Source organism: Periplaneta americana, chromosome 2, assembly GCF_040183065.1.
Source record: "Periplaneta americana isolate PAMFEO1 chromosome 2, P.americana_PAMFEO1_priV1, whole genome shotgun sequence".
Taxonomy (NCBI): domain Eukaryota; kingdom Metazoa; phylum Arthropoda; class Insecta; order Blattodea; family Blattidae; genus Periplaneta; species Periplaneta americana.
Window position 1 is genome coordinate 112,303,356 of NC_091118.1, and position 24,192 is coordinate 112,327,547.

The following is a 24,192-nucleotide window of genomic DNA, read 5'->3' on the forward strand; positions in this document are numbered from 1 at the left end:
ATAAACAAGTACCTCATCATATCTTCATCTTATGCAAAAAACAAAATTAAAAAGAAATAGGATTGATTTTCAGTCTACCAGTTTTTGACTTCAAATAAATAAATATATATTTTTTTTTTTTTTTACTAAAATGATATTTCATGTGCTTCATTCGCAGATAAATTAACTATTAGATATTTAGTATAAAGAGTCAGTATAATAGTTTAAGAGAAATCCTTATATAGAGACAGAATGTCCAGAACCACTTTTCTTATCGGGGTTACTAAAAACTTGTATTCCTGTGAAAATCTTGAAATCGATTTTTTGCAGCTTCACAATACATCTAATGAAAAAATAAAATGCACCTCAATGCTTCGATTTTAGTTTCGTGAAATAAATCATTCAGTGAAAGTAATCTTCATCAAATTAAATTACTCGTTAACATTTTCCTATCTAGTCATTTTTTTCATTATCACTGTTCCCTTGATTGTTTGTGTGTTGTTTAAGTAGGATTTGCAGAAGACGAATCCTGTTTTGAATAGCTTCATTGCAAATCAAGAGAGCCGCCCAGAAGTTGCAACAAAGCTGATGTCACTCCTTATTGCTCCAATACAGCGTATACCCCGCTATCGTCTGCTATTGAAGGAAGTAGTCTCTCACACACCTCACACACATCCAGACTATGGTGTCCTTTTAGGTAAGCACAGTTGAAACTTATTCCAACAAGGAGTAGTAAAATATTGCCTCTATAATACACTAACAACTAGCAACCAATACTGACTGTAGAAGATCTATTTTAGCTTTCATGAAATCTGTTAAAATGTTATGATTAGAATAGATAGAAATATCCTTGCCAGTAAACTGGACATAATACCAATAGATAAGCATAATTCCACATCTTTCAAAGAGACGTAACTATTATTCTAACAAGAGGTGGTAAAATGGTCTCATGTTCAGCAGAAGTGAATGATCAGTATGGCCGAAATTCCATGAGAAAATTTGTTCCCCCACCGAGACATTCATTTCATAATCCGAGTCCAGGCATGACACCTTAGACCACAGTCCTTTAGTCCATAGAAGATCCATATTGCCTTCTATTAAAATGCTGAGATCAGAACAGATATAAAAATTCTTGCCTTTAAACCAGATAAAGTACTAATTGATAAGCACAATACCACACCTTTCAAAGAGATATGTGTAACTATTGCACTGAACCAAAATTTTTAGACTGTAAGCATAGCAAAACTGAATGATTATATAGAATATATAGTAACCATTTCCAGCCGGTGTATCACGGCACACTATTGTGCTGCAAATGATCTGCTAGTGTGTCACAATAAAATGAAAATAGTAAAGATTATCACAACAAAAATTGGAAAATTAAAGTGAAAAGAATAGTAAAAAAAGTGAGTGCGCAAAAATCAATTTTCAGCGAATGCAGCACAAGTTAATATTCAGTAAACACAGTGTAGATGTGCGAGCTGCAGGGAAAAGAATGACTGTTGAGCAGGCAGATTTATCATATCAGTAAAGTTAGAATAAGTTTTTATCGTACAAACCTGGAATTGAATTTGAATTTGAGGGAGGGGATACAGTGGCCCATCACTGCGACCTAATTAGATCTATTGTGCTGACCTTCAAGCTAGACACATTCTTAACCCATCCCAGCTGATTATACTGAGGTTCTCTACGTACCCAGGTTTCGACCAGGAAATCCCCCTAGGCCTATTTTAATCAAAATGAATGCCTAAACTTCCGGGCTCTAGTAATAAGGTTTGTACAAGGAGATGATGATAAAGATGATGATGATGATGATGATGATGATGATGATTTATGTAATTATTTAAAATCCCCAGTATTATGTCTGTGTTAAATTAATGTTACAGGCATTGCACTAAGTATGTACATTTTCTGGTACATTGTATTGGTTTCTAATAGATGAGCTGCCTTCTGCATTGGTCATGTTCCCTTTGATGCTTTCTCAAATGCACAGTGACCAAGCTTGGAGTCATGCTTGCTTACTGACGATATTATATAATTTGAAGTTTACAGCTTTTTGTGCAAGGGTGGGAGTAGGTACTCTCAGAATGTTATCGTCATTAATTCATCATACATTTTTATTAAATCTATTGCACTGAACTACTGTCTCTGACCTGTACTCATCCTACCACATTTCAGCATCATCACAAAAATAGTGTACAAGCAGCTTGCACCTCCTGTTTAATTGTGAGATATAATTTGAAGATTTTTCATTACAGCTTCTCTACATGAAGTAGAAAAGGCTGCAAACCACATCAATGGTCTGGTACAAGAACAGGAGAACATGCAAAGAATGGTGAAATTACAAGCCTGCTTGAGTAGGGGCAGGCCCCGCATTGTGACACCTGGAAGGAGGCTGCTTAAGGAAGGCACACTCCTAAAGGTATGATTGCCTCCACTTACTATTGAATGAAATATTAGTCAGTACTATGATGCCTCAGCAAGATACATATAACATTTCAAACATTACAGCAGAGTACTCTGCTAGGAGAGAAAGATAGTGCATGACATTCTATTCATATATGTTCATATATGGCTTTATGTTATGTTGCAAAAAAGAAAAGAACAAGTTTTACTTAGATGTCAATTTGACCAAGAAGTATGTATAACCATGAAACTACAGAATTTTTACTCTAAAAATAACACTAGGGAACAAAAAAAAAAAGTTTGTCATACCTCTGGAGTGAAAATAGCTGATTCTTATGAAAAATCCCTATGCTCATTCCGAAAATGCCTTTGAATTTTTTCTATCAGGCTGAGTTCATAAGATATGCAAGAAAAATAAAATTATGCAATTTTTAATTAAATAAATAAGTTTAAATATAAATTGAAATTCTGGCATTTTTAAGGACAATAATGTGCTTGTTAGTCAAAATAGCAATAAAATTAATTTATATAAACCACTTAAAATATTAGCAACAGAATAATATAACCCATACCTGCATTGGTCTTAAAAGATCTCAGTTTCCATAATTTTTCTTGCAGTAGTATCACTACAGTCCTGTAGCATTCTAATTTGTCCTTCATTGTTAATCACTTTGGAATAAGTGACAAATATCTTAAAAAGGCGCAAGTGGCGCACTTTGGGGTTTAAAGCCTCTTATAGCCCATACATTTCTCTACAGTATACTAAATGTTTATCAATATGTTTGGATATGTATTTTTTTTTAAGTCTGTTAAGTTCTAGAATAAAAATAATTGAATTTTTCCCCTAACGAATACTAGTTAATATCACATACATATAGCTCTCAGAAGTTATACATATTTTTACAATTAAAATCCAGTAGGAGTGAGAGCTTCCTCTTGTTCACACTTCCTTGCAGCCACTAACTAATCTCACAATGACAAAGTCTTATGCCATATGCGAAAACAGCATCTAAACATTCAACTTTGAGGCTCTGTCACACAGTATTATTTTAGATTACTCTTCTTTAAAGACTGAGTCATGATAGAGCGATATGTTTAGAGTAATATTAAATCATTTTTACTTATATCTTCAAGGATGACCAAAATTATTTTTGTCCCACTAGATTCGTGATTTGGACCACATTGCACTACATTGAAACCTTGGAATAATGTTACCATTTATAATATGTAGTAGATTTGCTACTGAGTCAAATCCTTGAAATTGTCAGGTCAAATAAAAAGTGGCTATCATGAAAATACAGTGCCTACATAAAACAGCCATGTGAAAACAATATTCATATTATAATTGCAGCCTCGCCCTTTTCATTCGTGAAAGAAGTCTGCTTTATAGGGTGTGCGGACTGTACTAGCTGATATACTTTCTGCGCAGGCTATCTTTAAAGAGTTTATTAACAACAGTCTTAAGGCTGTCAGCTACCAACTCCTGTCAGCCAACCCTTCTCCTGTGCTCGGAATTACAACATTAAGAGGTAATTGCTCTTTAGGAAGGGTATGACACAGAGCACTATATTGGCTTGGATATAATATGAGCCAGTTTTTGCAGAATTAATGTTGCAAAAAAAAAATCAATATAATACGATTTAAACTTTCGAAATGTTACAGACTGCAGAAACTTCATCTTCTGTACTGCAACTGGATTCTTACTCCCACAAAAGTCATTCTCACTGCCATCCATATATATATATATATATTTGAAACATTTTTTGAAACCCTTCGCAATTTATTCGCTGCTAATTCTATACCATGCTCTAATTATGCATTGGGCCAGAAACTGCGTACTTTTTTTTTTCAATTTCTCTTTTGGGATCAGAGCACAGTCTCCTTTAAGCAAAGATTCTAACCTTCTGAGGAATAGAACATTTGATATTTGGTGTCGTCATCCAGAGAAAGGGAAAAGCGTAGTTTTATTTAAACAATATTCTGGTGCCAACAAATGGATTTGTAAACATGAAGGACTCTCCAACAGTGAATAGCGGAATAGCATTAAAATGGTTGGAAATGTTGCTGCAGTATGTGCTGTGCTGGGAAGATCTTAGGACAACTGTTGTAGGCATTGCCACAACGAGATTGAAACTCTTGTACATGTCCTGGAATTTTGTCCGCACTGTGAAGCTCTGAGAAATGCTAGACACCACCAAGTATGATCACTGCCCCTAAAGATGCCGATTACAACACCTGTGAAGAAGTACTTGGTCTCTCCGTCATTGGCAGTACACGGCGCATAGAAATAATAACTTTCAGGGAACCTACAAGATCTGGATTCATAATTGATCCCACTGTGCGCTTCGAGACGAATGAGGAACAGCCAGCAGAAGTGGAGAAGGAGAAAAAGAATATCTACAATCCTACCATTCCCTATCACCTCCAAAACTACCAGCTAAAAAAGCTTGAAGTAATCGGACTTCTGGTTGGAGCAAGAGGTACCGCTACTCTCTTCATGAAAGATGTGTTTAAGAGGCTTGGAATACCTACATCTATTATTCCGATTGTAACCTTAGCTGCATTGAAAGGATAAATTGCTATCCTGAAGCATCACCTATATTCGAAATGAAACTAAGTTCATTAGCATTCTTTACTTTTTCGTAACACTTAGCTCTCTCTCTAAAACTAGGTATATTTCCACTAATCTAAAAATGTATTTGCAGCTCTGTACTTGTAGGAATTTCATTGTGCTAGAAAATAATGTCTAATAAATATGGGTTCTACAACACATACTTTCTGAGATCTGAACACTTTTTCATAGGAGGTGCTCAATCTAACGTCCATTCATGGCAATGCGTTCCTCTGCCCTTTGGCGTAAGGAATCACGCACTCTTTGAAATTGACCTGGTTCCTTCATGTGTCCCCATAACCAAAAGTCTAGGGGATTTACGTTTGGGGAACAAGCAGGTCAAGGTGTGAGGCTTCCCTGACCTATGCAGTGGTCCTGAAATGTCAATGTCAGGTGTTCACACACATTGCGGAGAAAATGTGCTGGTGCGCCATCATGTATGAACCACATCTGTGTCCCCATAACCAAAAGTCTAGGGGATTTAGGTTTGGGGAACGAGCATGCCAAGGTGTGGGGCTTCCCCGACCATTGCAGTGGTCCTGAAATGTCAACGTCAGGTGTTCACACACATTGCGGAGAAAATGTGCTGGTGCGCCATCGTGTATGAACCACATCTGTAGTCCTGCTGACATGACACATTCTCCAGCAAGGCAGGCAATACGTTAATAAGAAAGTCCTAAAAGTCTCTGTGGTAGCACATATGGCCCTATTAATCTTTCACCAAGAACGCCTGCCCATACATTGATTGAGAATGGGTGCTGATGCCTCGTTTCTTCAACTGCATGAGAATTTTCATCAGCCCACACATGCTGATTACGAAAATTCACAACAGCATCTCTGCTGAACCCTGCTCATATCTGCAACCAGACTTTTGTTTTCAGAATTCCTTGCGACGTATCATTATTTCATGCCAAGGGTGTCAACTACGGTATGATTTTCTGGTAGTCTGCTGTATTGTAGGGCAGAGAAATGCATTGCCATGAATGGACATCACATTGAGCACCTTCTATGAACAAGTGTTCAGATCTCAGAAAGTAAGCTTATGTGTTGTAGGATCCATGTTTATTAGACATTATTTTCTTATTTTGATGCATACTATCACCTCCTAAAATATTGGGTACTTTTTTAACTCTCTGTATTTGGTGGCTTTTCTTTTCCTGTATGTTAGTGAACACTTTAGCAGACATTACTTTGTCTGTGCGTGTAATATATTCTTGTCCACTGTTTCGTGCCTTCTTTCTGCTGTTGTCTTTCCATTTTCTGGATTTCTTTTCCTCTTTTTGCTATTATTTGTCTTATTTTCACAAAAACATTAGTACGGTCAACATTCACCATGTTGCTTGGAAACTTCTCCCATTGGTCAGTTAGGTAAACAGCTGGCCAATCAGAACCAAGATTTCAAAGAATTGTGGGATACCTCCTTATTCCATTCAGAATTTTGATACAACTTACAAAGCCCTTTCATATGTTCATATTTATTTTAAAATGAGGCTATCCGTCACTTAAATAGCACATTAAGCTAACAGTAGATGGACTCAGCTTTCATAATATGGAGTTAATTCATTTTTTACCAAAATGTGGGATACCCCCTTATTCCACTAACCCCTTCAATTATTTTGTGCAACATTGCTAAAGTCCTACCACTGACAATGGACAAGCCTTTCTGCAAGTAGCGGAACACACCTGACTGATACTGCTTTGCTTCCCCTTTCTGGATTTAAAGTTAATAAGTCGAGTAATATATGCATACCTATAACTGCAATTATTAATTTGTTATAGAAATGAATATGAGATTGGACATTAGTATTTAACTATTATACAGGTCCGTGAGTAAGAATTGTTCTTTTCATATGATGAAAATGATAGCACTAAACTTCAAAAAGCTGTTTACATGCCTTATTTGAGTAATGAGAAAAGTGCAAATTAAATCCGATTCTCGCTATAAATCTAGCAAGACCACATACCATTTTCACTAAAGAAGTGGAGAATTTACCTTCCTTACGCAGCAATTGTGTTTTATGTTCATCTTGTATAGTAGTTTTGCATTATAAGTATATTCTATTACTGGATCATGGCCCTCATGTGAATGAGGACAAAATTTATTGTGAAGTTTAAGTCCTAAATAAAGCAAGGATTATGCCAATATTATCCCAATTTGTGGAAGTTTGGAACAAGTCTTTAGAATAGTATTGATTTCAGGTGTCACCTCAAGGCAGAAAATCACATTCTCGCTACTTCATTCTGTTCAACGACATGGTGTTGTATTGTAAGATGAGGCAGATCCCTCCTACAGAGCCCAACTCGCTCAAGTGCTGTTGTATCCTTCCACTCAAGAAGTGCTCAATAGAAGAGATACTTAGCAAAGGCATGTTCAAGCTGACCTGCCAGAACGAGACTCTGATTCTGTGTGCTGCAAACACTGAAGAGGGAGAGGGCTGGATATCAGCTTTGAGGACTGCAGTCAAGCAGGTAAAACAGAGCATCAGGACAGGGACTTCAATATTAGTTAATAAATAATGAATTCAATTAATAAAATTTGACTTGGTTCTTATGCTTAATTGATATAATATATTGTATTTTCTGTTTGTGCTTCTTGTACTAGTGCATGGACAGGTTCGTATCACATGCTGGTAGATGACTGGACCAGTGAGATTACGAATTGGCAGGATCTGATTCTTCTCCATAAGAGGTCTCCAGGATCGTTGTTCTTTTACTTGTGTTGTGCCCATTTCTAACACCAACTTTTTGTTACACAATATTAATTCTGACACCAATATTTATTATACCATTTCTGACACCATAATTTATTGTTAAGCTCTATCATATCTGACACCAGTAATTTGTCGTGGCGCTGGCCGCGACAAGGGCGGATGGCTTATCTTCGAGATAATCGCGAGTTATAATCTCTATCAAGATAACACAAATGAATCAGACACTGCGTTATACTTTATAGACTGTTCTTTCTTGTGGATAGGAGGGATTCCTACTATGAATGTGATCTCAGGTTTTCGAAATAATCACAAGTGTAGAAATTCACTATTACTAAGTTTATTAATAAAAATATCAATTTCCTACAAATAAAATATTGAGTATTGAACGATTTGGAAAGTATGAAAATTTCTGTTTATTCTGAAGTACCAAGATAACTAGTTAAATGAAAAGTTTAAAGAATGATCTGATGATTTTATTTACAATAAATAGTAGGGCGAACCCTAATGCTGGTCCCAGTTGATCCCATTTTTGATGCCATATTCGTGAGTTTCTTCCTGGATGTCGGGAGCGCTACTCCATGATCACTGTCTTGACCAATAACTAATGACCACGTTTTCGATGTTTCATGTCCTTTTATAAACTCGAACCGCGCCCTTTGTGACGTAACAGAGTGATGCTATTTTACCTGCGAATCTTCTGAAAAAACGGTATTGCATTCACTAAACACCATGCTTCTGATTCTTAACCATCCTTTCAAATTGGCGTTTCCGGTCGTTACTTAGAACAATATGGATTCAAGGAACTTTCACGACTGAATCTGTTTTTGACTTGACCAATGGAAATTCAGAATTTCGGAATCATCGCCAATTAAAATGTCTCGTGAGAGGCGCTGTATCTTCGCTATAAGTCAGCTGTTGCTAAGTTGAGTTCGCGATAAAAATGCAAAATGCAAGCGTACGCATTTCTGCATGTTCAAGGACTGGACTGTGCTGAGTTGCTGACGTTAACTAAACTGTGCTCTGTAATCTGTCGAAACAGGAAGTGAGCTCTTTCGCATGTAAAGCATGTATGCATGTATTAATAATACGATTTCATTACTTTAAATTAAAGTGAAAATATATTGCTTTTCATAATCCCTGGGCACAACACTTGCAATAAATCTGCATGTGGCCAGTGATTTAATTTCCTCATTTGATGAAAGATGGTCTTCGATATTTTTTCACCTAAAAGCCTGTTGCCCTTGGTCAGGATTCAACCCAGATATTTTGGGTCTAGAGGCAAGCATTGATGACCATTAACAAAATTAAGAAAGGTTTATCTTGACAAAACATTTATATTTTTGTGTAGATAAAGCACACTTGCAAACGCTCATTTGCACCATCCCTACATCCTGTTTTATCCTAGAATACTGTATTTGAGACGTGGCATCCTACATTCTCATTTAAGACCTGAGATACATAATTATATATTTACCTCAATGTAACAAATATCTCAATTTATCTGAATTGGAGCTTTAATAGAACATTTTCTGTGTTGTAAATATGTAAATAGTATAAACAAGCAGTATCAGTAATAGACAACCAAGTCCAGTACTAGCTATCAACAAAGCAGCCACTCTAGCCTTCAGTTTTTCAGGTTGCAAAAAGGAGTCATACTCATAGGTATTGCAAGGATGATGTCCCCGAAGCTCTTTCATGTCATTAAATGGTAATTTAAGTTCTATACAGAACATCAATAGAGGTTTGAAATTATAGCATTAATTTTTTGTATTTATAGCAAAAATATTTTAAAAAATACCATATTGTAGCATTAATTATGAGTGAGGATCGAAAAGTAATGCACAACAATTTTTTGTGCCAACATATTTAATAGGTAAGCAAAACGAAATAATGCAGAAAAAAGCTACAGGTTTTACCAATTTTTCAACACAGGAACAAAGTCTCTTGACACATTTCCACCATCGTGACACCAGATTCAGTACATCTCATTCATAAAACTCTGTTTTCTGGGTGTATAACCACCTGTGCATGACTGATTTCACTTCTTCATCTGAACCAAAGTGTTGGCCTCCTAGGAATTTTTTCATTGGTCCGAAGAGGTGAAACTCACGACGGTGTGAGGTCTGGGCTGTAGGGTGGGTGACTGCTGTCTTAATGCCTCTAACATTGGGTGGTGTTGCAGCAGTCACTGGTCGGCTAGAACGTGCTTCATCTGTAAGATTTACTCGGCCCTCTTTGAAGAACCTGCACCACCTGAAGATCTTGCTATGGTCCAGACAATCAGCACCATACACCTCCAACATTTCCCTGTGGATTTCACTCGGACTTTTTTGATTTGCTCAGAAAAAACGGACTACACCTCGGTGCTCTTCACAAGTACATGATGCTAGCACACATTCCATCTTTACTCAATAGTTACCACTCGTTCTGTCATTGCTGTCTTTATTCTTTATTTCTTTACATTTCTTTTTCATACAGTCTTCCTTTGCTGTATCAGGTTCTCTTAGTTCGTTGTTCAGTTTCCTATAGTTTCTTCTATCTTCTTTTATGTTGATATTTTTCCATTTTTTCCTTTCCTGCATCTTCTTCAACATTTTCCCTATGACCCAAGGTTTCTTAATTCTCACACCTTCTGTGTATCCTATTGTTTCTTCTGCTGTTGTCTGTACACAGCTTTTTAAATGAATCCAGTGCTCATTACTATTCTCAGGTGCTGATTCTAATGTAGTGGCTGTCTCTTGAAAATTTGCTTCAAATTTTCTTCTTTCCTCTTGGTTCTTCAATTTTTCCATTTTCAATTTCTTCATCGCCTGTTTTCCTCTTATCTTCTTCAGACGAATATGTACTTTGTCCATCAGTAGGACATGATCTGAGTTAATATTCGCTCCTGGTAGAGTCTGCATTTTTTAAGAAATTTCAGAATCTTTCCTGTACCAGTATATAGTCTATCTGAAATCTACTTTTGTCCATTAGGCATGTCCATGTGTATCTTCGTTTATGTTGTTGGAATAATGAATTTATTTCCAATGACCATTGCATTTCTTTTACAGAAATTCACTAAATATTCTCCTCTATCATTTCTTTTTCCCAATGCATATTTTCCAACTGTTCTTTCATCTTGTCCTTTTCCTACAACTGCATTCCAGTCGCCCATTAGGATTACGCGTGCTCCCTTCTTCTCCTTCTCAACTATCTCTTCTATCTTATCATAGCTTTCTTCCACTTCCTTGTCTGCTAATCCACTAAGAAGAATCATGTACAAAATTAGTTGGCGGTTTTGGCACAGGCAATTCGGAACTGTCGACCTGGTTGGCGAGTTGGTATAGCGCTGGCCTTCTATGCCCAAGGTTGCAGGTTCGATCCCGGGTCAGGTCGATGGCATTTAAGTGTGCTTAAATGCGACAGGCTCATATCAGTAGATTTACTTGCATGTAAAAGAACTCCTGCGGGACAAAATTCTGGCACATCCGGCGACGCTGATGTAACCTTTGCAGTTGCGAGCGTCGTTAAATAAAACATAACATTTAACAATTCAGAACTGTGGTCGGATGGCTGATGGAATGTTTGGATAGCAGATTGTATATTTGCTTTTAGATGTCATACCATGTACTAGTGGAGTTAAACAAAATTAGTAGTCTGTATTATGATTTGTTGGTGCCCTCCATATCATTAGTACAGAAAACCTCATGGCTCGATTTTTCCCCCTTTAACCAGTGTTATAAATTTGAAGTACAAGTTTTGCAACAAATATTAGGGGCCCATTTTTTGTTCATAAATATCGCCTACTTTGCACTCAAAATATAATTCGTATGCTTTTTGAGTTAATGGAGTTTATTTGCATTTTTGTTTAACTAGAACGAACTCACCACAATTATAGCAGAAACTGTCGGTTTTGTTAACACACTTACGAGACATTTTGCACTTATCGGGTATAACATAAACTATTAATTATCATTAAAGCACACTTTAAAGAAATACACATCTTACACAGAATACAAACATCACGGAAATCTCCTGGTAAACTGAAACGATTTCATACGGCAAACCTGTTTCTCCTGCTCCAAATGGAACCGAAAAGGGCAATAAAACAATTTCTGCTCCTAGAGTTGTTTTGACAGGGTAGTCTATTGCAAAATATAAACTACAGTAATGTCATTAAAGTTTAATATCCAAGCTCACGTGTTCTAAAGACGATTGGCCTGGTAAGAACTTCACAGGACCTTAATTCTCTGTCGCACACTTATTATTTTGCTCTTCTAGCCTCTACAAAGTGCAAATATAACTTTTCGTACAGCAGAAGTCACTTCACGAAATTGGCTAAAGACAGTCTGTAAGAAATTCAATACGAAATATCTCTTCTTACCATATTTGTTCAACCGTAACAGAACACTTCATCTTTATATTCTAAACTAATATCTTATTTATATTTTTTCTCGGAACTTGATTTGTAGCTCAATGTAGATGATTTACACAGCAACACACTCGCAGAAATGAGCTGCTATTACTGTACTATAGACGAAATATCAGATTCTTTGTCTGGATGCTGTAGACTGATTGCACTACGAAATGATTTTGAAGATATATTGCTATCAGAGTCCTCATCAGTAGAGATCTCGTCTAGAATGCCAAGAGAAGTTTCCACTTCTGTGCTTGCCCCTGAAGGATTATTTTCAAAAAGTTTAGTACACATTTTGTCACCAATTTTTCTTCGCCATTTATCTCACTTGTAGCAGAAATATTTTGCTCACAAAAATACCGTACCCTAATGCAAATTCAAAATATATTTATTGAATTCAACAACATTGTACAATAAAAAATATGTTTCAAATTTTAGTCTTTGTTAGAACATAATTGCAAGTAATCTGAAGAAGTCAGTATGGTTTCTACTGAACAGGAGACAGGAAAGGAATCACAAGTACATAACAGGGCAATAAGATGAATATAATAGATACAAACAGTGTTTACAAATATAAACAGAAACACTAGCTAACATTGGGTTTGAAATTTCCTTCTACAGTATGGTGAGAGGATTGCTTGTTATTTTGAATTTCGTTATTAAGTGTCACCATCACTTCCATTATTCCATTGTGTGCTGGATTCCATATCTGCTGGGGGTGCAGGACTACTCAACCCATTCACTGCGGCTTTTATACATAATTGCAACTTGTAATTACGAACTCTTGCAATGAAATTTGCAGATATCTACTGTAATATTTATTTTAGAGGTTATTCATATTTCTTAGGTATCTAAGCATGTGCAAAATTTTAGGTGGGGTTTCGACATGACCAGGGTCTGTGTTTCTCTTGTCAGAGGTATTGGAATAGCAATTTTGAGAATTATTATCAGTCTTTTGTGTTGTAGCTGTTTCTTTTGATAAGAATTTCACTTCTTTATATATATATATATATATATATATATATATATATATATATACACACACACACACATACACACACAATATATAACATGATTTCTTTGGTGATCCAATCTTGTGAGTCATAATAGTGATCTTGGTGCAGATTTAGAAAGCCTATTAGAATGACTCCTAAAATTTCAGCATGGCACAATTTTATTCATTGTTTTCTTAACCTCATTAATTCCCTTATTCTAAAACTGGTATTATAAAATAGTGTGCATGGTGACCCTAAAAATAATATAATAAGGAAGAGATGACATGATACTTTTTCTGTGAGACATGACTTATCCATCTAATCACAGAAGAAGTGTTGTGGTATTTTTGTTTGAAGGTATGACTTTTAAATCTGATGATAAAAAATGGCAGTCATCCATACAGTTCAATTAACCGTATCGTTATGACTAGTGTAAGGAACTTGATTGGGATAAGTCAAAAGAATAATGTCATAAATCAACTTATTTTATAAACCAATAATACAGGCACTTAGAAATAATCTAGCCATCAAAACTTTTCGCGAGAAAAAAAAAAAAAAATTTAATGTTGACCTAACATCCAGCCAATAGAAATCAATAGCAACATGCATGTTCAGTTTTAAGGCCTGTTTTACAGAATAATATAAACAACGTAACTTGTCCTCGGGGTTTTTTTTTTTTTTTTTTTTTTTTTTTTTTCAATGACCGATTTTATTCTTTCCCAGTACCAGGATTGTCGACAAACTCTACGAAAAGATAGCAGTTCAAGAAGACCAATCCGTCGGCCATATGCATGTGATATGAGTCAAGAAGATCTCCTTTTCCCAGTGAAAAGGATTAAGACATCATCCAAACAGGTAAGTGTGAGAAGAACCAGCCTTATATTATTCTATTGGCGATGACTTTGTACTATACTACAGTTTGGGAAATTCTTGCACATGTCCTGTGATCCTGCAGGCTAAGTAACACACAGTATTATCAGATAAGATCTCGTATAGCAGAAGAGCTGCAAAAAAAAAAAAACTTCAAGGTAGCCTATATGAATAAGTCCAAGTGTGGTCACAATCGGTAATTTACGTCAAATAGACAATAGCTTTTGGAGAGAACAGCACACAATGACTCATTTTGAAGCCATCAATCCAATTCGGACATCATGAAGTTCAGCCAGAAGAGGTGAAAAAAAAAACATAAAATGAGTCTAAAATTCTCTATTAAACATCCAAATACCACCTTCAGGAGATTAGAAGTAATAGGGCTAATGATGGGCACACGCGGTATCATACTTCAACAGTGCATGGATAATTGCGTGGAGATGTCTCTATCTATCCATGAAGGACATCCGTCAAATAGTGATTATGCCTCTATGGGGTTCAATTAGAATTTTGAGACATCACCTCTATAATTTATAAAAAATCTTTCACATAATAAACGTAATTATTTAATATCAATCTCCATTACAAATTTAATTATTATGGTATCCTTTTCTTTCTGTTTATTGAAACCATTATTCTTTTTACCTTGTCTCTATTAGCAGCCTGCGAATTCAGGATGTTCTTTTTCAATAAGAATTATATAATTATGGAACTGATGTTCTATTGTCATTATGTTACATAGTAACTTAAATAAAATGCACTTATTGTATTTCCTACGTCTAGATTCTAATACTTTTAAGATTGTCAATGAATGAAGGCTTTTAGGCAACAAATGTGTACTGACCTTCACTAAACTAGCTACCATAAAGTAATCTTTAAGAGAGAATAACTTTTAATCAAAGAAAAACCATATTATTGCGATGTACCGAAGTAATATATTTCGATGCAGGAATTCTGCGTTATATGATGAAGGATTGATGAAGCTGAGAAAAATTCTCTCTGGCACTGGAATTCAAACCTGGGTTTTCAGCTCTACTTGCTGACGCTCTATTCACTAAGCCACACCAGATTCTAATTCCGATGCCGGATTGAATCCTTTCAGTTTAAGTTCCACCTCTTAATTTCCCTTTAGTGGCCAACTCTCATGCACTGTGTCACATGTGTGACAGTGGCACAATGTCCATCATACTAATGTGCAGAGGTGCACTCATTATGAGTGACTAAGTGGCCGGGCTCTGACAGAATGAGTGCTGTTTAAATCACTAAGTGATTATTTACGCATATCATATTACAGTAAAACCCCGATAAGACGCTGTTCAAGGGACTGGGTGTAAAACGCGTATTAAGTGGGTATACTAATTTTGACATATACAGTATCTGTTAGCATTTTTCTTTATTGAAACACATGATTCATGAAAGGTAATATAGTTTTACTCCATTATGTAATTACTGTACTGTACGTCAAAGACATTTACAATAAGTACTGTACTTAATTCTTTCGAAAAAAAAAAAGCCATTTATAGTTGTTTGCCGTGCATGTTCTCCAAGTCCTCATATTTATCACACTTCAGTTTCCTGCGCTTACATCCTCCCGACGTCGCAGCTGTAGTGATTTAGTCGCGATTTTTTATTATCGTTCTTAATGCCGATGATGGGATTCCTAATGAATCAGAGAGTTGTTTCTGAGTAAGAGTACTGTTCTCATCATACTTTCGTAAGATTTCCAATTTTTTCGACACAGAAAGCGCTTTTCGTTTAACACTCATTCTAATCACATTCACAGACACTTCAGTACACTAAAGGACAACAAACTGCCCAGCAAAAATTTCCAGAATTTTATTACGGCCGAGTGAGGAATGCTGTTCGAGAGAAAGGGTTAGGTACTGTACCTGTATGTAGGCTTTAACCGCACAGGTAAGGAGTCGAATAAGAGAGCATAACAAGAGGGTGGGGTATACTACGGTATGAAGTATGAAGGTTTAAATGCGCAGGTAAAAGGTCGAATACCAGTACTTTTAATGGTACCAGTGAGTTCAATGACCAAGATGTTTCATTGCTGTTACAGTACATTGCTGAAAATTACATCGAAAATATGCCACAAAATCAGCATATTATGCGGGACTTGAGTGTAACAATCAGGGTATTTTATAAAGGCATTATATATGAAATGTGCAGGGACCGGACAAAAAAAAGCGTATTACACGGGATAGCGTAATAAGTCTTATCGAGGTTTTACTGTATTGTGATGTACCAAAGTACATATGATATTTCCGTGCAGGAATTCTGTGTTACCATATGATGAAGGATCGATGGAGGGGAGAAAAATTCTCTCTGGCACCGGGATTCGAACCGGGTTTTCAGCTCTACGTGCTGACACTCTATCCACTAAGCCACACCAAATTCCAATTCTGATATCGGATTGAATCCTCTCAGTAATCAGGTAAATTACACATGACCTGTTCAAAGTGTAGTATGCTGCCGATTTGCTGGAAGTTGAACTTTACCATTGTGGCAACATTGAATGAAGTGCCTGTTCTCCTTTTTGCAATTAAAATGACAATCTCTGCAAAATATACACGTCGATTGTATTCCCAAGGGAAGATATAAAAATATCCAGTTCTATAATATTGTAAATTTTATATACTGAACAACAATGTAATTTTATTATCTCAACAATAACTCTTCACTCTCTACAATTTAATTTCACTCCCGTCAACAATGGGTTTTGCTCTCCGCACAGCAACACAGCGTTCGTTATTGCACTCCACAAACGACAATGACAATTTACTTGGACTATTACGAACAACAATGAACTGTTAATCTTAACTAATATTCACAAAGCACTATTTACAACACAGAACTGTCAGTTCTCAGTTCACAGCTCGTTTGTCTTGGCTAGTTCTTCTAGCTCAGTCACTCGCGTTCACAGAATCTCGAACCCCAGACCTTCAGAGACGATCCGCTGAACTTCGAACTCAGGTCCCCCCAACTGCGGTCCACTGCACTCGAACTCCGGGCTTCAGGCTCCACAGTTATGGACACAACTCAAGTCGCGCTCTGGTCTCGAAGCTGGCTTCACTGCTACACAAGACTAACTCGCTTACTGTCCAAATCTGCCTGTAACAACACTGGCTTACTGACGGGCTGGCTGACTTTCACGTGCATCTTCTCTTTTATATAACCAAACCATAGTTACGAGAAAGTTCGCGGTCAGAATGTCATTCTCGAATAATCTGGATATTTCCACTTCGACGGACTTCTGGACGATTCGGGAGGGTCTGTCCCCCCCCTTCACTCCGCACGTAGCAGTTTGCTTCCTACCCCACTCGGCAAGTAGCAGATGCGTGCGCAACCTGCCCGTCACGGCCGACTTAGCCCTTCCTCCGTCGGTCGTGAGATCGAACCTCACGTGGCCGTCACAATATGTTATCTTGTAAAACATGCTCCTTCCTCTCCTTCTGTTCTGGTCTTCCTTCAGACTTCAGTGGTCTAGACATATCGGTAACATGAAATGAAACAACATTCCATCGCCTCTTTCAAGTGTTTTTGATTACTGGAAAACAAATACTAAGTTTCCAAAGCTGAGAAAATTACCTATGAAGTATTTACATATCATACAACGGGCAATATTTTTTTCTGAGAGACTATTTAACACAGTAGGACTCATATGTGACAGAAGAAGAATTAGACTTGACTCCGAAAGAGTGAGTGAGAATGCTTGTATTGAAAAAGTTTTTAATTTAGGATTTAATTGTGTGCCTTGTGGAAAGGTAATGGTGACTATGTAGCACAGTATATTTTAATTTAACCTATTGTGTGCCTTGTGGAAGGGTAATGATAACTATGTAGCACAGTATATTTTAATTTAACCTACTGTGTGCCTTGTGGAAGGGTAATGGTAACTATGTAGCACAATATATTTTAATTTAACCTACTGGTGTTGAAGTTTTATTCATTAATATTAATACAGTATTATATTATAATTGTTATGAGTTTTTAGGCTTTCACAGTGACTGTAATCAGAATTAGACTTTTGGGTATATAGTAGGGAAGACTGTTGTACCTTGAACATAATATACCTTTGAACTTTTTTTTTTGCTGCTACTTAAGGACTCAAACTGAAGTACATTGTAGAGAAAGCTGCTAAGTAGCTCTGGTCATAGTTTCGGTTTGATTTATCGCAAAGTGTGAGTTCTGTGGACAAAACAATTTTTTAGTACCAAAAGTAAATATTTCGTTCATTGTCATGTTTTCTAACATGAGACCAAATTGTATTTGTGACTATCAATCAAGAATGGTGTGTTCCCTATCATCTGGTGAGTATGACATATGTTAAGTACCATGATTTATTCGAACCTCTAGTTTTGGCAGACATATTTGTTTAAACATGCACTCTCTTATATCTTTGAACACGAAACATCTTGTACCATGGAACATGTTCCTAGATATACAATACTATTGGTTGTTGTTTGTTTGTGTTTTTTTTTTTAATTCATGCCGCAGAGTAAGTCGAGTTAAGAGGCCCCCAGTTGATGCTGGGTAACTTTCGGTGCTGGACCCCGGACTCATTTCACCAGCATTATCACCTTCATCTCATTCAGATGCTAAATAACCTAAGATGTTGATAAAACGTCGTAAAATAACCTACTAAAAAAAACCAATTGATCCAGATCAGCGTTTCTCAAACTTTTCTGAAGTGGGGACCACTTTTTTAAGTCAGAACAGTTCCGCGGACCACCTTACTCTTGTTCCCTTCGAAAGCAAATTTATCATTTATGTAGCATATTTTAATATCAATATAGGCCTACTTACATTTTAATGTATAAATAATTAATTAAAATTAATTTAGTTCAATTAATGTTATATTAGTATTAACTAATTAAGTTAATTAACATTTCTTAAATCGTCATCTGCAAAAAAGAGAAATAAAAAAATTAATATGAAACATGCCCGATTTTCAACAAGTAAAGATGCAATTTTGCATGTTCTATTATTAGTGTACGACGTACAGTACGTGACCATTTCAATGTGGAAACTATTAAGAAAGTCATAAATGCTTGAAAAGATTCGGTACTTTAGTCCTGTTATAAATTCGGGTAGTCCCTAGCTGGGTTACGGGCACGGCGCCAGATGTGCCCAGAAAAGATAGTGAGAAATACCACGTTCATAGTGCTTTAAATCCCTCTTTTTTTGCTGAGAGTAGAGTGGGAAGTTGATAGACTGGTAGGGTAAATAAATTTTATAAAATGTCAGTACTGGAAGAAAAAGTGAAAGGTGATTGCCATGTATCATTTACAAACTCTGAAATTTTCAGCTATAGTGTGATATGCAATTCGTTTGAATTTTATTTTTTCTTCTGTCTTTTTTGAAGGACCACAAGGGCAGACCTCGAGAACCACAGGTGGTCCGCAGACCATAGTTTCAGAAACGCTGATCCAGATGCTTGAAGAAAGCTGTTGAAGCCGTTATGGCTCCTCCAGGAAATAAAATCTCAATCAGAGAAGCCTGCACATGTTTATAGTGGCAAATGCATTTGAAATATGATGATGAGGTTTTACAGCTATATTCCCACCTATATTTCATGTGTTCCAACGTACATGACCCTGCTGTACCTTTGAACACATTACATATCCCGTCATTTTATTTTTCTATCCTTAATAGTTCTGCAAAACAGAAAAATAGATACAGGCAGTTGTAAAGGAATCTTCAATAATTATTTCAATCACTTTTTCATTTTAAAAAATTAATTTCCCAAAATTAAAAAAAATAAACTGAAAAGTGTTTCAAGGTACAACCACGGTCTAGTATATACAGTCACGAAGTTAATACGTAGTAAATATGCATCCATAGATAGCTGCTAACCACTAGGATCGCTACTATCGCCTCATTACAGACAATACGAAATAGTACCGGCACAATCAATTGTTCCTAGCACCCTCAAAACTCGATCTTCGTGACTGTATATACTAGACTGTGGTACAACGGTCTCCCCTATTTTATTTACTGTAGGGTCTCATCAGTACAGTTGAAGTCTTGAGTAACTAAGGCTGTAAGTGTCATTTTCGTGAAAATGGTGTTTTTGTTGGAATAGCAATTTATGTACCTAGTCCTATGACATAAATAAGAAAGAACGTCCAGACTAGTTTCTTTATAGTCTTGTTAATTTGTTTCATAAAATATAATGTCGTGATGGAATTAATCAGTAACTTATTGGAATAATAAATAATCCTAATATAGTGCTAATTCAGTTTAAGGATAAGTTTATTATACTTGTTGATGGATCAAATAGTGTTCATAGATGGCAGGATATATATGTGCCAATACTTTCAACATATATTATGACTCATTTTTCTCGAAAGTATTTATTTACTTCAGGTCTTCAATTATAAAGGTATAAAATGTCTCATAGCATGAGTAAGGAAATACAAAAGTATTTGTTTGATATACCGCACTCATTCATTCATAGTGTTCTGCCCAAGGCCAGGTCTTTCACTGCAAACCCAACTTTCTCCAATCTTCCTTATTTTCTGCCTTCTTCTTTGTCTTCGCATATGATCCATATATCTTAATGTCGTCTAGCATTTGATATCTTCTTCTGTCCCGTACTCTTCTCCCGTTCACCATTCCTTTCCAGTACATCCTTCAATAAGCAGTTTCAATTCCTTTTCCTCTTCCTGTCCACACCTGTGGAGTAACAGTCAGCGCATCTGGCCGCGAAACCAGGTGGCCCGGGTTCGAATCCCGGTCGGGGCAAGTTACCTGGTTGAGGTTTTTTCCGGGGTTTTCCCTCAACCCAATACGAGCAAATGCTGGGTAACTTTCGGTGTTGGACCCCGGACTCATTTCACCGGCATTATCACCTTCATATCATTGAGACGCTAAATAACCTAGATGTGGATACAGCGTCGTAAAATAACCCAAGAAAATTAAAAAAAATTTTCCTCTTCCTGATCATTTTCAGCAACATTCTTTCTTCACCTATTCTTTTTAACACAGCTTCATTTCTTATTCTGTCTGCCCACATCACACATTCCATTCTTCTCCATATCCACATTTCAAATGCCTATTCGTTTCTCATCACTTCGTCGTAATGCCCATGTTTCTGCCCCTTACAGTGCCACAATCCACACAAAGCACTTCACTAGTCTGTTCCTTAGTTCTTTTTCCAGAGATCCGCAGAAGATCTCCTTTTCTATTAAAAGCTTCCTTTGCCATTGCTGTGCCTCCTTTTGACTTCCTGGCAGCAGCTCATATACTGCTTATAGTAAACCCCAAATATTTGAAGCTGTCCACTTGCTCTTCTGCCTCGTTAAGAATTCGCATGTATACCTTCTTTATTTTTCTTCCTACGACCGTGATCTTTGTCTTATTTGCATTTATCTTCATCCCATACTGCTCACAGCTGTCATTTGGTTCCACTAGCATATCCCTTAGTATCATCTCCTCTTCTGCTAACAATGCCATATCAACCACAGTAATACTCCTCAAAATAAAAAGAGCTATATGTGTTTCATAAAAAAATATGAAAGTATCGAGTATCTAGAAAATTTGATATAGATCTGTTTCTACTGTTAATCTAATTGCATTTGTTACATTTTGCAGGACGTCTCCTTGAAGGATAGCCTTTATCCTCTGAGAGCATCTATGAAGAGAAAAGAATGCACTCAGTCTGGAGGTGAGAATATGAAAAAGAGGCCTCGAAGTGCAGCTGGTCTGCCAGAGTCGTCTGATGTTGTCAGTTCCAGTGCTGATGTAGACCATTCTCAGTCTGTAACACAAAGTTGGTGTGCTCAAGGGACACAAGTGCTCAGATCCCTGGCCTCAAGCTTCACTCGAGCTATTCGAAGACATCTACTGCGGACATAGAGATGACCCCATGCAGGATGATGCTCATTGGTAACTTTTAATGCAATACTTTCAAGGGATCAAATTCAATAATTATGAAATTATGACATACACTTTGTATGCTGACATTAGATTCAAAATGGTAAGATGATTTTCTGCAGAAATCCTTAGTTTAAACAGTATCTGGATACTTTTTTATAATTACTACCAGTGATAGTAATATCAATAAACTTGCAGAAGGGCTTGAAATGAACTAGAACAATGTTCCCGTTCGTGAATTTCAGGAGCCTTTCCATTTCATTTCGTAAGAAGTGGCTATAGTCCATTGCAGTTCATTTTAATTAGGTATTAATTAGATAGATATGACCTTTAATCTTTATACAAAATAACTATATGACATTATTTTTACTGCATAGCTTAAGTATATTTAAAAATGTATAGAATCAAATTATTCAGCACATTTACATTTTATTCAATAGATTTTTTCGATTAAATGAAATGACTACCATCGTGCTTTCTGTCTGTGTGGATTTGATAAAGGGATTTAAATTTCCGAAGACATAATGTCCGAAATTTTTATATTAATTGTATATACAAATATTTCACTATTAATTATTATGCATATAGCATGGTAATACTTGCTGTCATCTCACTAGTCATAAATTTGTCACTGTCGTCATTAACACCACCATGCTCACGAAAATAACTGTGCTCTGGTTCGTGAAAATGTTCATTTCGAGTCCTGATTGGCAGTATATAATAAGTTATGTATTGTCAGTTTTAGTGGTTGGCATAGGCATCTACAAACACTTAGTTGACTCACTATATTACAAATCTTATATTGGAATTTGAAATTTTATTATCACTTAATTCAGATATATTAATGCATATGAAATTATTATATTCCACTACAGTTTCTTTTAACATAATTGCATCAATATTTCTTGTGATATGGCCTGTAACAAAAGTTTTCAGCAACAATAGTGCATCTGTGTGCAATAGTCTCATACTTTGTCTAAATGGATATGGCCAATTGGAATGCCTGGTGGCTATTGTATATTTCCATAGCCACAGATTTAAACCTCCCTATCTTCAGTGCCTTAAAGATTCATTCAATTGCTATAGTTATTCAGAGAGTGAGGGGACGAGGGGGAAAAAGGGGGAAGAGAGAGAGAGAGAGTGCATGCACGTGTGCATGATGAATAACAAAATAGAAAAGTTGTTGTAAAACTGTTGAGAGAAAAGTCTGTTCGTGATTGTGAATGTGTGAAATACAACGAATTTAATTCATTTCATTTATTGTATTCCATTATTGCTTAGATTTTACATCAGCATTGAAGTTTTAAGATGGGAACAAGTTAGAGAGGTTTATATATATATATATATATATATATATATATATATATATATATATATATATAACAAGGTAATCAGCCCAAGTGAGCATTGAACCTAAGTCTGAGTACCATTCCAAATCAGCAGACAAGTGCTTCTACTGACTGAGCTACTATATAGCTTGCTTACTTATGGCTTTTAGGGAACCTGGAGGTTCATTGCTGCCCTCACTTAAGCCCACCATCAGTCCCTATCCTGGGTAAGATTACTCAAGTCCTACCATCATATCCGACCTCCCTCAAAACCATATTATTCTCTCATCTACATCTCGGCCTCCTCAAAGATCTTTTCCCTCAGGTCTTCTAACTAATACTCCATATGCATTTCTGGTTTCGCCCATACATGCTACATGCCCTGCCCACCTCAAACATCTGGATTTAATGTTCTTAATTATGTTAGGTGAAGAATACAATGCATGCAATTCTGCATTGTGTAACTTTCTCCATTCTCTTGTAACTTCATCTCTCTTCGCCCCAAATATTTTTCTAAGCACTTTATTCTCGAACACCCTTAACTTTTGTTCCTCTCTCAAGGTGAGAGTCCAAGTTTCACAACCATATGAAACAACCAGTAATATAACTGTTTTATAAATTCTAGCTTTCAGTTTTTTTGAAAGACTAGATGACAAAGCTTCTCAACTGAATAATAATGTACCTTTTCAACTCATATTTATTCTGCGTGTAATTTCCTCTCAAGTGTCATTTATATTTATTACTGTTCCTCAAAAATATTTGAATTTTTTTTACCTTTTCAAAGGATAAATTTCCAGTTTTTATATTTTCATTTCGTATTATGTTGTGATCACGAGACATAATCATATACTTGTCTTTTCGGGATTTATTTTCAAATCTATCTCTTTATTTGCATCAAGTAAAATTCCCGTGTTTTCCCTAATAGTTTGTGGATTTTCTCCTAACATATTCACGTCATCCGCATAAACAAGCAACTGAAGTAAGCAAGTAACCCATTCAATTCCAAACCCTC

General features: G+C 36.2%; 1 protein-coding gene across 4 annotated transcripts in view; it reads left to right on the forward strand.

The window, feature by feature from the left end:
• Positions 1-24,192, forward strand: part of LOC138694514 (rho guanine nucleotide exchange factor 39-like) — a 54,680-nt gene that overhangs the window by 26,633 nt on the left and 3,855 nt on the right. For 3 of the 4 annotated variants that reach the window (XM_069818304.1, XM_069818305.1, XM_069818307.1), the window contains exons 6-10: positions 490-676; positions 2,238-2,401; positions 7,196-7,465; positions 13,822-13,953; positions 21,571-21,864. In XM_069818304.1, the coding sequence (XP_069674405.1) occupies positions 490-676; positions 2,238-2,401; positions 7,196-7,465; positions 13,822-13,953; positions 21,571-21,834 (1,017 nt within the window). In that variant the 3' untranslated portion in view covers positions 21,835-21,864. Of the gene's footprint in view, positions 1-489; positions 677-2,237; positions 2,402-7,195; positions 7,466-13,821; positions 13,954-21,570; positions 23,109-24,192 lie in introns of those variants that run through there. The other variant, XM_069818306.1, reaches the window with a different exon arrangement.